This window comes from Strix aluco, chromosome 6, assembly GCF_031877795.1.
Source record: "Strix aluco isolate bStrAlu1 chromosome 6, bStrAlu1.hap1, whole genome shotgun sequence".
Lineage (NCBI taxonomy): Eukaryota > Metazoa > Chordata > Aves > Strigiformes > Strigidae > Strix > Strix aluco.
This window is the reverse complement of record NC_133936.1, coordinates 26137861-26154120: the sequence shown is the minus strand read 5'-3', so window position 1 is coordinate 26154120 and position 16260 is coordinate 26137861. Positions and strand designations below refer to the sequence as shown.

Genomic DNA, 16260 nt, shown 5'->3' with positions numbered 1-16260 from the left:
CTCTTGTTCTCCTATTTTGCTTTACATGGCACACAAAAGCTGAGCTTCTATTAGCATTCATTTACAAATTCAATTTCATTTCGCTCTGTAAGTTTCACAGCCTTCCTAATAGTTTTCCTTAGGTAAAAGTTCACCACCAAATTAAAATGAACCAAAGATGACAATGTAGTAGAATATATTTGTTTAGTTTCAGCACAAAAACACATAATTTAGGCCCATTTTCTTTTTATTAATAATATAAGGTTCTATAATCTCTTAACATTACAACTGAAGTTTACAGTTAATCTCACACTAAAATGACAAACACTGTTTGGCTTTATTTGCAGAAAGTTAAATTACAACCTTGATAAACATACATTTCCAAGACTGAGAAGCAATTTATGTTTTCTGATGTTTTCTGGATTTCAGTGCTAATGTATCCCTGCCTTTGAAATTGGTTTCAGTTAATTAACATTACTATGGAAGAACTATTTGGCCTGGCCTCTGCTCACAGCTGTAAGGCAAAGAAGATGTCTCTAACTCAACCAATATACTCTAAGCCATGTCAAGAAGAGACACGTTTTTCTCTGACTGTAAGATTTAGACCCTGGATCAATTTCTAACAGATTTTCTTCTTTCCCCTCAAAACTTTTATAGAAGTCTCTCTAATGTAAATACATTTTGCAGTCAAGTCATACTCAGGCTGCACCTTTCTTCCTTCAAAGAGAGCGGAAGCTGTGTAATTGGAAGTCATGAAAGCTTAATTAAAACTGCTTGTAACTTACATATGGCCAAAATAGTCACGCAAATGAAAAAGTAATGTGTTATGCCAAGATACACTTCTGATCTGCATGGATCAAACTCCATTCTGAACAGGTTGCAGCTATGGGAAGTGAGGTCTTTAGAAAGAGAATAATACAGAAGGAAGAGTGGTGGAAGACTTTACTATCAGAGAAGGGAAGATTTCTTTTGAATAGATAATGATCTGTATGTATCTAGGTCTGAACTCACACTACACTTTATTTTCATTAGAAACTTAAATGTGAAATTAAAGACAGTCAGTAATACATGCTTTTCAACTGCAGTTCATAAGATAGAAAAGTATTTAGGAAGACAGCAACAGGGTGGCCATTAGAAAAAAATATCCATTACATTTGTAGTTAATCTTTTCCTCAGAGCTATCCAGTGACATTGCTTTGGGACCCTTATAGCCTGTTATTTCACCTTCCCATAGGACAATGGACATGCAGTAAAAATCTTTACTGCATTTTAAATCACTTCAGAAGCCAGTGGCTATTTAAAGGTTAGAAATAGAGTATAAGGAGTTTTTGCCTGTGTAATTTCAGGACAAAAAGAAGGGATGAGGAAAATATAATCAGAAAATTATGGACTGAGAAGGATGTCATAGAGCTGTGCTGTACTTTAAGTCAAAATCTTGAGACAGGTATTACTGACTATGACTACTTGTTTTAGTTCTGTTTGCAGAATGACAGCGCAAACAACTTCATGTACTTTCCTTCAAAATAGATTCTTCATAGTTAGACATATCCTTTCATTGAACCCTTCATATTTACCAGCCCCTAGAAAGGTCTCTATACCAGTCATCAGCAAGATGCCAGCTGTAGCCATGTAGTCACCATCATGCAGCATGCGAGATGAGGAAGTCCCCAGCATAAACATGTACATATTCACTTTGCTGAGACACCATTGTGTACTTAAGGAACACTTAACCACAGTGCAAAGACTCAGTTTCCTAAAACAGACTATACCTGTTGTTTTGGTTGCTGTTAAAATATGAACTCTGGGGGCCAAAACCCAAAATAGTAGATTAGTTGAAATGTTGTGAAATAAAGACCCTTCAAAATAAATATAGCTGCATTGCAAGTATCACATTAACATTCTGTTTTATAACCTGCAGATGATAAAAAGTTTTCCTTAAGTACCTTGACAGCATGCATTTTAAAGTGATGCTTTGAGTGTCCATGTTTTTTGATCATTTTAATTAGAATTGAAATCTGAACTTGTTTCAAGATTAAGTTGTCTGATATGCAGTATTTCTTTAAGCATTTTGTACTCTTTTGGTATATTACCAAACCAGAGCTAATTAGACCATACTCTAAAAGTTTAAAAACAAAAAAGCAATTTTATCTTTTTCTCCTCAATAAGGGAACTACCAATACAAAAGGTGTCCAAACTGACACTAGAGCTGTGAAGCAGTTGGCTAGAGACAGTGTCCTCAAAGGATAGTCTTTATTTTTTCTATCCTATGCAATCATACACATTAACTATCAAAAAGTTGGATAACTTGCTTTAAGAAAAGAACCCACCTTAAAAATGGATCATGAATATTGACAAATACTTTGTTTTACTGATTAAGATTCAAGTTTCAATGTAAAAACGCTTACTCATATGATACTGATCAAGAAAATATTTCATTTTCTTAAAGTTCAAGGGACAATTAAAATTGTGGCTACTAGTGAAGTCAATAAATGATTCACAAAGGCCATAGGAAACTGTACAAAACTAAAATGGGAAATCTCACTTTCAGGATGACAGTATGTTGTCCATTTAAATGTTTTATTAAACTGTTGAGACTGTTTCAAAAGACAGTGCTGGGCAGTTCCATTTGAATAGCCAAAACTTTTTTTTTACTGAAAAAGATGTTTTGCATCTCTGCAAAACAAACAAAACAGGAGCAAAAACCATACACACTAGGACTGAAGTACAGATAAACGCAAAATTGTTACAAACCTGTTTTCAACATACAGTGAGAAATGTCCATTGTACAAAACTTATAGTGACTGACCTACAATTAATTTAAGATTATCCCAGCAATGCAAATACAACTTGGAACAGCTCAATTACATAAGATTTTCCAATAGTACTACAGTAGGATACTAGTGAGTTTTTAGCAGTTTGACTTACATTCTCTTTTGATCAAAGCCTACATTTGTACTTCAAGTATTTGCTGGTTACAAGTCTGTTACACACTTAATGGTGTTCTTGGTGTTCTCTCATCTGTCTCTTAGCAGCTTTCCGTTAGCAAGAGGCTGGGTTGAGCAGCTGCTTCTGTAGAAAACTGTTGTCAGTCTTTGTTCTCCTCGCAGGGGATGCTCTAGTAAGAAACATCTGGCAGTATCCAGCATTGAAAAATACTGTCAGCTGTGTTGCCTAACCAAACTTGGAAAACCAAATTTGCATTTCCTGGCTGGTAATACACTTTGTGCCCAGTGGGTTGTTTAAGAGTTTAGGAGCATTGTAAGTAAAAATCCATAAACATTAACAGTGATGTTTACACTTTATTGGGGGGAGGGGGAAGGGAGTGGCAAAAATCAGTGTGTAAGTTACTAGTTTTTAAAGTTTAGTCTATGTTATATTTGATTACTGGGATATCAATACAATGAAAGTGGAGGAATTTCAACAGTAATTTTGAAGTTTTAGTACATCATGTTGCGCAGGGCTTTATAAAAGATTTTTGTTTCCAAAGATGTTATTGGGGTCCACATATTCTTTAACAGATCTCAGCATTCCCAGGCCAACATCAGAGATGCTCTCCTTCATCCAGCGCTTCCGCAATTTGCCTACTGGAAAAACAAAAACAAAGTGTTTCAATATATGGCAGGATTCTAGGAGCCAATCAATCTTCTGACCGTGAATGAATAAACACTGTGTGATAAATGCTTTTATTCAAAAATGAGAAATGTTTTGCTTTATTTGATTTATTGAGCCCACCAGACTATCAAGCTCATTAAGCTCAGCATACTCCCAGAGGAAGACTGTGTTCCACACTGTCTACTTTCTTTAGAAACTATGAAATTTAGATGAAGCTTAGGCTGAAATCACATGTTCTATTAAAATAGGGAAATTGGTAATAAGTTTTAAAAAGCCACCAAACTAATTTTAAGTAGGAAACTGTAGAGATTACTAAAAAGCAGAACCCCACACCTTTTTTTAAAGCGAAAACCTAACTCAGTAATAAACTTAAAAGAGTATTGGTTTAAATAGCAAAAATTGTTTTCTAAGAAGGCTTACAACCTAGTTTTAGATCAACAAAATATCTTATTTCATTCAAAAACTTTCAGACAGGCTGGCAATTGCTCATACCATTACACAAGAGCTTAGTTGTCCATGTAAAAATAGATATTCACAACATATACTAAATACAAAGCAAAGCTGAAACACCAGCCATTTAAGAACTCATTTCACCAAAGTCTCACAATAGTCCTGTTAAATGGCCGAGCTTTCACATAATAATTAACCAAATCATCAACTCTGATTTAACAGATCTTCAAAAATAAAGGACATTTTTTTCATTAAACACAGTATAGCATTTAACTTGTCATCCTGAAACACAATCCATTTGTCAGTATGATGCGATATAGTAAAGGTTTGAGAGACAGATGCTTTAAGAGTATCTGAAGCTAAATTCAAGCCATCTTTTGTGCCCTGTTCTCAGGGTAACCATCAAACTGTCATCAGAATAATAAATTACAGGGACACCTCTGGAGAACAGAATATATTTGTTTATACCTTAAGGAGTATGAGCTAGTCACAATGCCAACTGAAAAAGCAAATAATGTGAGAAAGAATGAAATTTGCAGTTTGCTAGAAAACAACTATTAGCAGCACGTGTGTCGAGAGCAAAGATCATGACTGAAGGACAAAAGAATTTGTCATGTGGTAGGAACTGTGGTTGTATTTTACAGCCCAGCTCAAGAAAAAAAAAATCCCCATCTATAAATATACCATCACTACAATTTGCCTGTGAGCAAGTTGATGTAGTTGAATTTTATCTGGGGAAACTTTAATACTACTGCTACAAAAAGAAGAATCATGGATGTGGCTTGACCATCACCTCAAGTCACTCACACTGGCTCTTACACAGGCAGCTGAAGAACAGTCATTACCATTCTCAACTGTTATCTGTAATATAGTTTCAGTGAATGTGTCCTGTGGTTATGGATGTAATTGTCCTGAAAAGACTGCAAACAACTGCTTCAACAAGATGGAGCACATTAGAATCACAGCAGGATGCCCAACAGCTAGCATGCCTGCCTCTTTTACACCTCCAGTAATAATGCAATTCCACAAGGAACTGAACTACTGTCTGAGCAGCACCAAACAGTCGTTGCATATTTAATGAAGTCGCTCACCAAGTGCTGGAAAACAGAAGGTGCTTGGAGTGCATCATTAGTTCTGTCAAAGTGATAATTTACACATCTATCTTGTCAAATTTTCTATGGTTTATACTTTTGCAATAATAAATCTAACATACATTTGATTAGTGAACTGGAAAGAAAAAGCTGTACTACAGTTACCAGCAGTCCTTCACAAACATGTTCAATGAAAAGATTTTAACCCCTTGATAACAGTAAGTTGAGGCCCTGCTCCTACTGTTCATGTCAGTAAGATATACATGGATTCTTCAGCTACTCAAGTTTTCATATTAAACAGTGTTGAAGCAATCGCACTCTTAGAATTCTAAGCTGGTCCATCTGATTAAATGGAAAATAAACCAAGTGAAGGAAAGGCTCTGTACAGATGAGAGCACCACTTAGAAAAACAATGTTTCTATTTGTTTCACTTCAAGTTAGTGCTGCCCTATAAGTACTCTGTTCCTCCTCCATAGGACAATCCCATTAGCTTCTACGATGAGAAGGGAAAAGGAGGAAGAAATTGCCACTTGGAATTATTTTTACATTCATGGCGACATCTTTTACTATTATGGCAAAGTTGCTTAACTCCACACTAAGCCTAGCCAAAGAACGGCTTTGGGCTCAAGGAAACCTTGACTTCCCTAACAGTAAAAGGTCTCAATTAAACCTGATCTTACCCCAGACTAGAGAAAAACACCTTTTCATTTCTAGCCTAGAGAAAGTAGACTTTTTAGTTTTAGGCCTAGATGATGCCATTTATCTAGAACTGACACGAGACAATGCACACAACCAGATTTTATCCAAGCATCTACCACTTACGGGCTCTCAACATGGTATACTTTTCTCAATTAAGAAAAAAAGAGATCAAATTGACCTAATTCTATATGCTACATCATAACATCATTAATAAGGTTCTCAAATCAGCATATCATTGTACAATCAATTTGTAGTAGCTTAACAAGTCACTACTTGTCAACCCAGCTATACACACCATTACACACACAATCCTTGTTTCCCTAACTGGAAACAAGTACAGTCCTTCCTTCTCGCATCTTCTTCCTCTGAAGATACCTAATCTTGCATCTTAATTATCCAAGATGACATGCAACAGAATTAGTTTTCAAGTGTTACAAGTGGCAAGTGTCCTGGTCCTGAGGTGTGCTGAGCAGTCTAATGCCTTAAAACATTCACTGCTAGGAAGCCAGAAGTCCTCAAACTGAAGCCCAGCCTATTACATAGAGTACAGACACCCTAGCGAGACAGAGTCTACCACAAAGTACTTCAGACCAGAAAGCCAAGAAGCTTGTTCAGTAGCAACACTCCAACACAGTCCAACATCAATTTTTGCAGGATTTTCAAGTTTTATTATTATAGTCCATATATGAAAGAAAAACATGTGAGCTAGCTGAATAACTTTTTCCCAGTTCTGATATATACTGGTCCAGCCCTTAGCTGGTTTCATTAGAAAAGTTGTTCATGCTTCCAGTGCCTTTTTAATCTGTTAGGAAATAAAATACACTTTGGTGAAGTTCAATCATACTCTATGCTGCTCCCATAGAACCCACCCCTTGGAAAAAAAAAAAAAAGAATCAAACAAGCAAACATGCACCAACATGACATTCTCTGCCAAAAATGACTGTAGTTTCCTAAGTGCATAGTTTTTCAAAGAGAAGTGCATTAGATAGGTAGCACATACCTGCTGGCCACAAAGAAGATAAAATGAGAGTACAGTTCTCCTGGCTCATAAAGGCTACACTTGTTCATCTTTGAAAATGCACCTGGATAGCCACAAAAAATCTGGCTAAGGATGGAGCTAGTAAGCAGCAGGCAGCAATTGGTTTCCTTACTGTTGGAATATGAAGTACTCGGGCACACATAAACAGTCTTGTAAGGAAAGTTTTAATGCAGCTGACGGAACCCAGGAATAACTCCACACCCATGCAGAACAGATTTATAGCACTGCGTGGTCATGGTGGAAATAGGCTCTAGTACATGGCCCTAGTCTTCCCCTACTCCAGTCCTTTCAACTTAGAGATAGTTATTGCAGAACAATAGCCTTGCAAAAGGAGAAGCAGTAACAGGTCATAAGAAGGATGGGGCTCTTCTAGCTGTTTCATGCTCTTCCTGAAGCTGGTTATCTCTATGTAAAGCATCTCTCTACTCTTAGAAATTGCTTAATTGGCTACTACCCTTCCAGAAAGAGCTTTGCAATACTGAGAAAGGTCAGTGCGTTAATCTAATACTGTGGTAGTGCTGGAGTATATTGGACAAGTGGGGTACCTGAAGTCTACCACATAACTAACACTTACCATCACCATAACATAATGCACATTTTCACTTAATATCTAAACAACTTAAGTACTTTCAAATTCTGTGCTGATGAATCAGAAAGTCCTTTCCATTTATTTGGTGGAAAAGGCACTGAAGATGACTATTCTATTAAGACTTTCAGACCAAGGAGGAAAATATAATATTTATTTCACGTAAGATTACTCTGTGTATGACAAATGTCACAGTTTAAACCCATTTTAATCTGTAGAGCAAGCGCTAGCTGTAAGATGAAAATATGATCTGTCTCCAGTGCTTAACTTAAAGCTAATAAGATACTTTTCCTGTGTAGAGGAGAAAAGATTGTGTTCAACTCCACCCATAAGGGAATTTTATAATTCCAGATTTTTTAGTTTATGCAAGTTAACTACTGCAGCATATAGCTTAAACCACAGCCTCTTAATGATGCCAAGCAGTTACAACGAATTGCAATGTCAAACTGCAACTGAATGGCAAGTAAGGTGTGTGGGTTTTTTGGTTATTTTTTTGGGGGTGGGGGGGGTGGGGGGGTGGTGGTGGTGGTTTGGGTTTTTGTTGTGTTTTGGATTTTTTTTTTTTTTAAAGTTTTCCTACATAAACTGCCAGGAGGAAATTGATACTATACCTAAATCTGTGGAGCCTGAGCTACTTGCTTAACCTTTATTCTAGCCAATTTGTCTAGAAAGCAATTTGTCTAGAAAGTGGAAGAAAATTAGTTCTGTTAAGTGGCTAAATGGGGGTATTTTCCTCAAACCCACAAGCTAATAATTGTTTCCTGAAGTAACCAGTTTTAGCTAGAACATTCCCTGCAAGGGAAACTATCACTAATTTTTACACTGTTCCTTAATTTTACATGGGTGCTTAGCTTGGTAATACAGAAGGAATCAGGCTCAAATCCAGCCAGCTCTCTTCTGACGCTGTACCTCAAAAGGGTTGTTACAGTTGCATTTATACACCAGTCATACCTACTGATACTTTCTCAGCACATGTTATTTTATGTATACAAAAAAGGCATGTATTTTATGAAAAGGAAATTCAAGAATGCAAGGTGTGACACATCATATGGGTGGTTTTAGGGCTTGCCCTAAATTAGAAGAATCATTTATCTAAATTTAAACTGGTATCTACAAGAAATTGTCATTCCTAGTGCTGCTTTTTAAATGTTCTGTTTCTAAAAGCTAACTGTGGCTCTAGCAATCCTTAGTGGCATGACTCTCAAATCTAAAGGTACTTGGCAGCCAGAAAAGCAGAAGGATCAAAGCTGTGTTCAGAGATGTGCACTACCCCTTTCTAAAGTGTAGGATGTAGTCAAGGTAAGGTGAAAACTATAAGCAAGACTGTAAAATCTCATGTAGGAAATGAAGATAAGGAATGCTACAATTAGAATACCTAATTCCTGAATACCTTTCAAAACTTTTAGTAAATCACAGATTATGTCGTAATATTAGTTAAAATGCTATGTTAAAAAAAAAGAAGGCATAAGAAACCACTTGTCACACATTAAAAACTACTCTAAAACCACTAAGAAGCTTTTCAGCAGTTTGTTCACAACAAATTTATCAAGAAACAGACCTACTACATTTAGACAAGACTGCCAGGATCATAAAGAAAAAAGTCTGATAACCTCTTCTGTAAGGGTCAATTTCTGATGCACTGGAGAATGGCTGACTTCCTTGTGCATAAGTGCCTATCTGATCAGCTATGTATTTTAGGTGTATTTTTATAACAACACGTATGCCTCAGATTCTTCCCATATGTAAACTCTGTTCAGTACATAATCCAGAAACATTATTTAGTGTTAAATAGTAATATTAAGGTAGGAAAACCATTCCTGACACCGACCAGATTTAAATATTCGAGTCAAGAGTGAGAAAGACTTCAAAAAGAAAAGACAATTTGATTAAAAGGACAAAGTAATTTAAGTTGCAGTATCACAGAAGTTATATCCAGATTTATAAAAACAAAAAAATTCAGATATTCTACCCCAAAATACAAGTAATTGTTACATTGAAAGGATAAATTTATTACACAGATGTGTATGTCTGGCTTTGCTACAGCTTCTTGTCACCATGAGATGCTTGCTGTACAAGGCTGGTATTGATAAACTTCCGCAATTTCTTTGCTGGAATGTTGTTGTTCTTACATATTGCAAGGTGTGATCTTTAGTGTAATCCATTAAACAAATAAAAGTTATGCTTCTTATGAAAACTAATCGAGAGGGATCTTCTCACAGTATCTTTAGTGAGCCGTGCCTAAAAGTTACAATATCTCCCATTAGCCTGGAGGGAGGGGAGCAGAGAAGAGATACTGAGATTAAAACAGAATCCAAAGTAAGGTCCTTCTGAAGTTACTCTTCATAAGATTAAAAGCATCATGATTTCAGTTCTCACTGTAGATTTTAGCTATGTGTCTACCCGCAGGTAGTACTTCCCCAGATGTGAAGTAATTTAGAGCTTTACATATCTCAAACTGTCATATATGACCACTTCTTCACTCAAGGAGTGTATGAAGATTGACTTAAGCAGGCTTTGTATTTCCTATAGCCTCAAGTCCCAGACTACATCTGTTTTCTTTGGTACACAAAACCAGAGTTAGAATAGCTCCATTTATCATAGTGTGATTGTAGGCAGACAAACCAGCCTGTCTGTTTCCAGATAGTGAAAACAACTGTTATTAATCACAATTACAAGACAAATACTAAAAGAAACTGCACCAGTATTTTACCACACACAACAGACCAGTCTTAGCAGTGCTAAGAGTGACAAGGTCTGAAGGTCAGTAAATAAAACTAATACTATTAGGCTAATTCTCAGCAGCACATCCACTTAAGCACTGGAAAAAACAAATCTTGAATACAGTACACAATGAACTGCCAGACAAAAACACTTAAAGCAGAAAATATTTACCAGTATAAGAGGCAGTCATGCATACAACAGAAGCATAACAAGTCTAACAGAACCAAGTTTCCCATATCTGTGGTCAGAAAGTTAAAGTGTGCAAGGGTTTGAAAAAGCTGTATTTTTTTTTCTTGTTCAACATATGCCGCACGCAAGGTTTCATATGGTGAAGGCAAATACATCCAAACATGTGACAAGCTCCAGCTGCATGCAAGTTAATGGATGAAATGCTAGTCACAGTAAAATACAGCTGCCACAGCAGGGGAGAGCACAATAGTAGATCAAGGGGGTAATTCCACATCCCACGTGCAAGATTTGACCAGTCTACTATACCACCACATTAGAGATTTAATCAGAGGACAATAAGCATATTAATCAAAAAATACTGAAACTGTTTTCACTCATGTTATCACCACCTACACATCTTTCAATATCATGATATTGCTAAAGCAGAATCCATTTCAGTTTCTATCAAACCTATATGCCTGAAAACAGCCCTAGCTAAAAGTTTGAAGTCCAGGAACTCACCAGTTTCTGCCCTTCAGTTTTTCCCCACACAGAGCTGTCTTAGAATTACAAAATTTTTATCTTGTTGATTTTTATCATGAGACTTCCTCTTTGCTCTTATTTCTGTGGCCAAACAGTGCCCCAAGAGAGTAGAGAGAAGTAATGCATTAAGTTAACCAGTTTCAAGAAGCTAGCTGCACAAATCAAACTGACTTCACAAGTCTTCCTGACATCTGAGTTTACAGCATTATATAGGACACATGCAATCAAATTAGGCTATCTGGATATGTGGGAAAAGCATATGTAAAGCATCAGGTATATGAAGTTTCACTTATACATTATATTAGTTCTTAAACATAATATAAAAGCACAAAATAGCTTGCAAAAACTCAGGACAAGTAATTCCCAAACTCCAAGAGAAGAAACTGAATAATCAGAAGTTAGCAGATAGCAAGCCAGTAATATCAATACTTACATAACATCAAATATGCAACAAATGGTAGATTGCAACATAGCCCAGTTTAAAGTCACTAGCTCTTTTATGCAGATATTTTCACTAAGTGCTCTAGAATTATGGCTAATAGCATTCACATAGTCCCAAGGGACACTAAACTGTCTTAAAACTGTGAAACTCCCATTTGAGGTCTTTAACTGACTATACCTCTGCACAAGGTTCAGTAGAATTTGCTAATGACAAACCAATCGACTACATTTTCAGGTTCTCAGACAGCCTATAGACTTCCTATCAAAGGTTTGAAGCTGGTGCTCATAAATACACATTGTGTGACTCAACATTAAGCAAACCAGGACCAGGGACACTTTTCCCTGAAAGTCTGACAAACGGGTGATAAGTTTCTAGAAAGAAAGCCAGGAGATTCCCTCCCCCAGTAATTTCAGTTAATGCCTGTGAAATATTTATTCAAAGTTCTATTACAAACTATTTTATGTATTCATGAATATTTAGCAGTATCAAAGAGACTAATATTAGACTGAGAACATTACCTCCATGGTGATGTGACAGACTTCCTCCATTGGCGAGTATTTCTTCTCTAGCAGCCCTCTAAATTGGAAAGATAAGGTTTTTATTCAACAACAAATGCACAAGATTTTTGTTTTCAGTGAAATGCTTGCTATCATACGCATTTACACAGGTGTATGAAAGGTTTCAGAAGTAACTAGGGTACTCAATACAGATAAACATTTTGGCTCAAGTCTGCAGATAAATGTAAGTGGGGATTTTCCATATAAGCATTATCAAAGCCAAGACATTTCAAATGGCATCTGCTACAACAAATCTATTATTCCAGAATGGAATATTCCCCCTTGCCAAAACTAAAATAGTCTAGTGACTGGGATGCTCATCTGGAAGATGGTTAATGCCAGAGTGATTCAAGATTCTTACTCAGACCAGAGTTTAGACCCAGATCTCCAAGACTGTGGTTGAGGAAATGAGGTATTTTACAACTGACAACCCTTTCATGGGTGAATTTTGTGACAGAAAACGAAATTTAGATTTTTATGTTAAGAAGTATATGAAAACTTTCAAGCTCCTTCCCATCCAGCTCTGATTATTAATATTTAGACAGCTTAGACAGTATAACTAAGCAAGGTTTCCTAAGCACAAGCACTAAATCCTTTTTCAAAGAAGCGTACTTTTTCTAAGAATAACGTATATAACCATACTGATGCAGTTAGAGATATTTTTCAGTCTGCCACAGAGTGCATAGACTTGGTTGGCAAACTCACTTTGTTAGGTTAAATTTAGTCACCTACAGTGGAAGACATGCATCTAGGTGATCACACTACTACTACTGTTTATTGGAATTAGGTGGTATCTAAGTATTAATAAAGTTTCATTAAATAAGCACTCAAGTATGATGTTTTCCAATGCCCTAGAGTCAATAGCATGGAAGTCTCAGAACTTGTAGATAAAAATTTGCATCTGCTTGCCATGTTCAAGAGAAATTTCTAAATAGGCATGGGAAGAACAATATCCTAGTTATAAACATAGCCTATTTCTCCACAGTCCTATTAGCAGTTTTCTGGTGCTGAAGGTTGAGCATATGAACCAAAAGGCAGGATGAAAAGCAGTTTGGCCATAGTCCTTCTACATCTAAGTATTAAACCTTCAAGGTAACAAGGTAAGCATAGTGTTTCACCAGTCAAAGTGTTAAAGCAGAGTTAATCCAGAGCTTTGCGGTAAATGTCACAGCAGACTTAGACTGGCACCTATCTATGTTTAAGTAGAAATAACCACAGCAGTTCATTCTCCGAAATAGCACGAGACACACCCTCACACTCATTATTCTCTACATGCAGCACTATTAATAAAGGATAATCTTGACAGTTTTACCATGTATTTTAAAGACTAATCAAGTGAAAGAAGCAGCTTTGTAAACAATGGAACCAGGAAGTCTTGTTTCCCATGGATTTGGGTTTTATGATTGATAGTTTCTGCCATCCAAAACCAAACTCCAGTTCAAGATTTCCTATACTTTAGCCATTCATTTACTGATGAATACTCTACATAAGTATTCATTTACTGATGTCTAAAATAGTTACCTGGTAGTCTTTGCTGTACTTGATGCACTATTAGTGTGCACCTCTTTCCCTAGCTGCTAATAATGAAAGCCTTGTGAACAGATTTTGAGATCTTTCCTGCAAAATTCAGTTATCTTAGCCAATGGGTTCAGCATATATTATGGGACATCAGCTTTGCCCCCTCCCCCTTAACTACTGTTCTTACATACATTACCTCAATTTGTTCGTAGACATGAATAGGATCACTAATTCCTCTGTAGTTAAAAGCAAAGTAGAAGTAGACACATGCACCTGCATCATAAGTCTGTGTCACCCTGTTGAAGAGAACTGCATTACAAACAAAGCTTTATGGTATTAAGCCAGCCACTATGTGTCATTACACAATTCATTAGGTTACTCAACTTATTTGAAAGGGTAGCATTTTTTTTTTTAAGGAGTTTTGTATCCTTTTTGCTCATACTTCATGAGTGACCCAATGCTGACAGAGTTGAAGCTCTTAAATCATTACACTTGACTCATGCACATAAGAAGAGTGTCAAGACTAATCAAGTGTTACTAATCCCTTGAATTACCCACTCTTACATGTAAGACATTTGCATGTTAAAGAGGAAGGTCAAGATTACTAGTGTTTGCAATATATGCACTTTACCTACTAGATAGCATGTGTAATGACCTCTTCCTTAGTTCTCTTACTAATCAAAAATTCAAGAAAAATGATTATTTAAGGTTGTTACGTGGCTTACCTGCAGGTGGAAAGAGGAGCAAACTGAACACCCTTTTCTTTGCATTCTCTTACTATCCTTTCCTTCACATTCCTACAAAGATCCAAAACCCTGTAACAGAAAACATGCTAAATATAAAAACTTAGTATATGATTTTATACAACTTCCTAAAAAACACAACTTCAAAAAGTATAATCTAATAAAACAGAAGATTGCCTTCTAGAACCGGTTTTAACTAGCTTAGATTTTGTTCTAAGAATAGTCCTCATCAAGACTTCACTTGCACTGCTTTTTCTGTATAGAAAGTTTACTCTGATGCAGAGTACATAATGAAAGCTCTTTTTCATATGGAATAGGATTCAAAAGTGTTCAACAGAAAATGGAGGTTACCTACTTCTGTATGTCTTTACTTACCTTCTCAGTAAAACAGCCTCAAATTTTTGGCAAAGTAGTCGACAAATACAGCTCACAATAGAAAGCCTGAGAACTCTAAGGCCTTGTATACTCCGCTAATACCATACCTTTGTTATGTTGCAAGGCCAAAACTGGAGATACTGCAGCTGTGTACTACCTTGCCAGCTTGAACTGTTATAGTTCTAATATGGCAAAAAGCTATTAAACCTTGTCATAAGCCATACTTGTTTTGCTTTTATTATTTCTTTCTTCTAGGGCAGACCCAGGTGCATCCAAAGTGCTGAACAATTAAATCACTGTTTTTTCAAGTGATCATTTCTTCAGTTACATGTTCTCCCACAAAGGTCTGCGGTGCTATACTGTACAATTCAGATTAAGATATTTTACAGAGATTTAAAAATACTTTGCAGATTGATAGAAGTAATGCACAATAGAAATTTATCCATTCAGTGAGTAAGCAAGTAGAGTAAATATTTCATTCAAGTATCTTTAACCTGTCAGGAATAAGGTAGCTAACTGATTTATGGAAAACTACGTGGTTCTTGTGAGTTAGAGCAGAAAAAGGTTTCTGAAAACATTTGCTTTTATGAGGACAATTTAAAATATTCTCTTAAATACTTAGATAAAAATTCATTCTCTCCTGAAGTGAGAGAGGCGCAAAACAAATTGGTGACTAAACAGCACACTTCAAAATCTATAAAGTTAAAGTAAAATAAAGAGCAATTTTGCTTTAAAATTGTCCTCAAATTTCTGGTAGCTATTTAAGATACTATGTCAATTTTCAAAGCAGAGGCTGGAACTTACTACCACCACTAATTTCAATAGTAAGGATACAGCCTTGCCAGCGTAAATCACCACACTTTGCACAATTTCCACTGTAAAGCTTTAATTCAAATCACCTTAGATCCTGCTTAAGAGGTTTCTGGCTTACCAAATGGACAGAAGCATCCAAAGTGATTTCATATATTAAACTGTTGTGATCAAGTGTTTGTCAACCATAGCTAACATAAAATAAGCTTAGGAAAAAGATCTTAATCTTGAGCAAAAGTTATCTTTTTAGTTTTCATTTCCCTGTATTACTGGGCAAAGAAAAAACTTAAATATATTTAAGTTTTTTTTTTTAGATCTTCACCACAAACTTTTCTGTTTGAAATACACTGTTGATCCCACATGTGTGACTGCTCATCACACAATACAGTTATTGTCACCATTGTCCAGCCTCCTAAGCTGGTGCAATTTCCAGTCCTGAATTTGTTACAGTAAGCTAACCTAAGTAGAAATATTACTGACTGCTTGCATACATTGCATTTACAAAATCCTGATATGTAATTTACTAGGAACTTTAGCAAGAACACACAGGTGCAAGACTTGACGCACATCAGGGAACCTCCAGTACATAAGGCCTAAATTAAATTAAGTTTCCCCATGAGCAAGCATGAGTTAGAAATAATTTGAATGAAGTCAAATACAAGTTTTAAGTAATTCTAAAGAATAATCACAGTTTACCTATCCCAAGGAACAGATGTCTCAAATGATTCTCCTATTACATAGTAATCCAGGCCCAGGTCCTAATAAATAGAAAAAGGAAATTATCAGCAACATTCAGCATCAACATCTGGAACTACGGTCTATGCTACACAGCTAACAGTTGAGCAATTTTGGTTTGTAAGAGGAAAAACAGAAAGTCTATTTAGCAAAAACACCCATCTGTCCCACTGACATTAGTTTATAATTATG

General features: G+C 36.1%; 1 protein-coding gene across 16 annotated transcripts in view; it reads right to left on the bottom strand.

Annotated features, from left to right (window-relative positions):
* Positions 1-208: 208 nt before the first annotated feature.
* AGPS (alkylglycerone phosphate synthase) overlaps positions 209-16260 on the bottom strand; it is an 86066-nt gene continuing 70014 nt past the window's right edge. For 15 of the 16 annotated variants that reach the window (XM_074829189.1, XM_074829180.1, XM_074829181.1 and 12 more), the window contains 5 exons: positions 16030-16091; positions 14131-14220; positions 13602-13701; positions 11849-11906; positions 209-3563 (listed from right to left, as the gene is read on the bottom strand). In XM_074829189.1, coding sequence (XP_074685290.1) covers positions 3442-3563; positions 11849-11906; positions 13602-13701; positions 14131-14220; positions 16030-16091 — 432 coding nt within the window. In that variant the 3' untranslated portion in view covers positions 209-3441. The remainder of the gene's footprint in view (positions 3564-11848; positions 11907-13601; positions 13702-14130; positions 14221-16029; positions 16092-16260) is intronic. The other variant, XM_074829179.1, reaches the window with a different exon arrangement.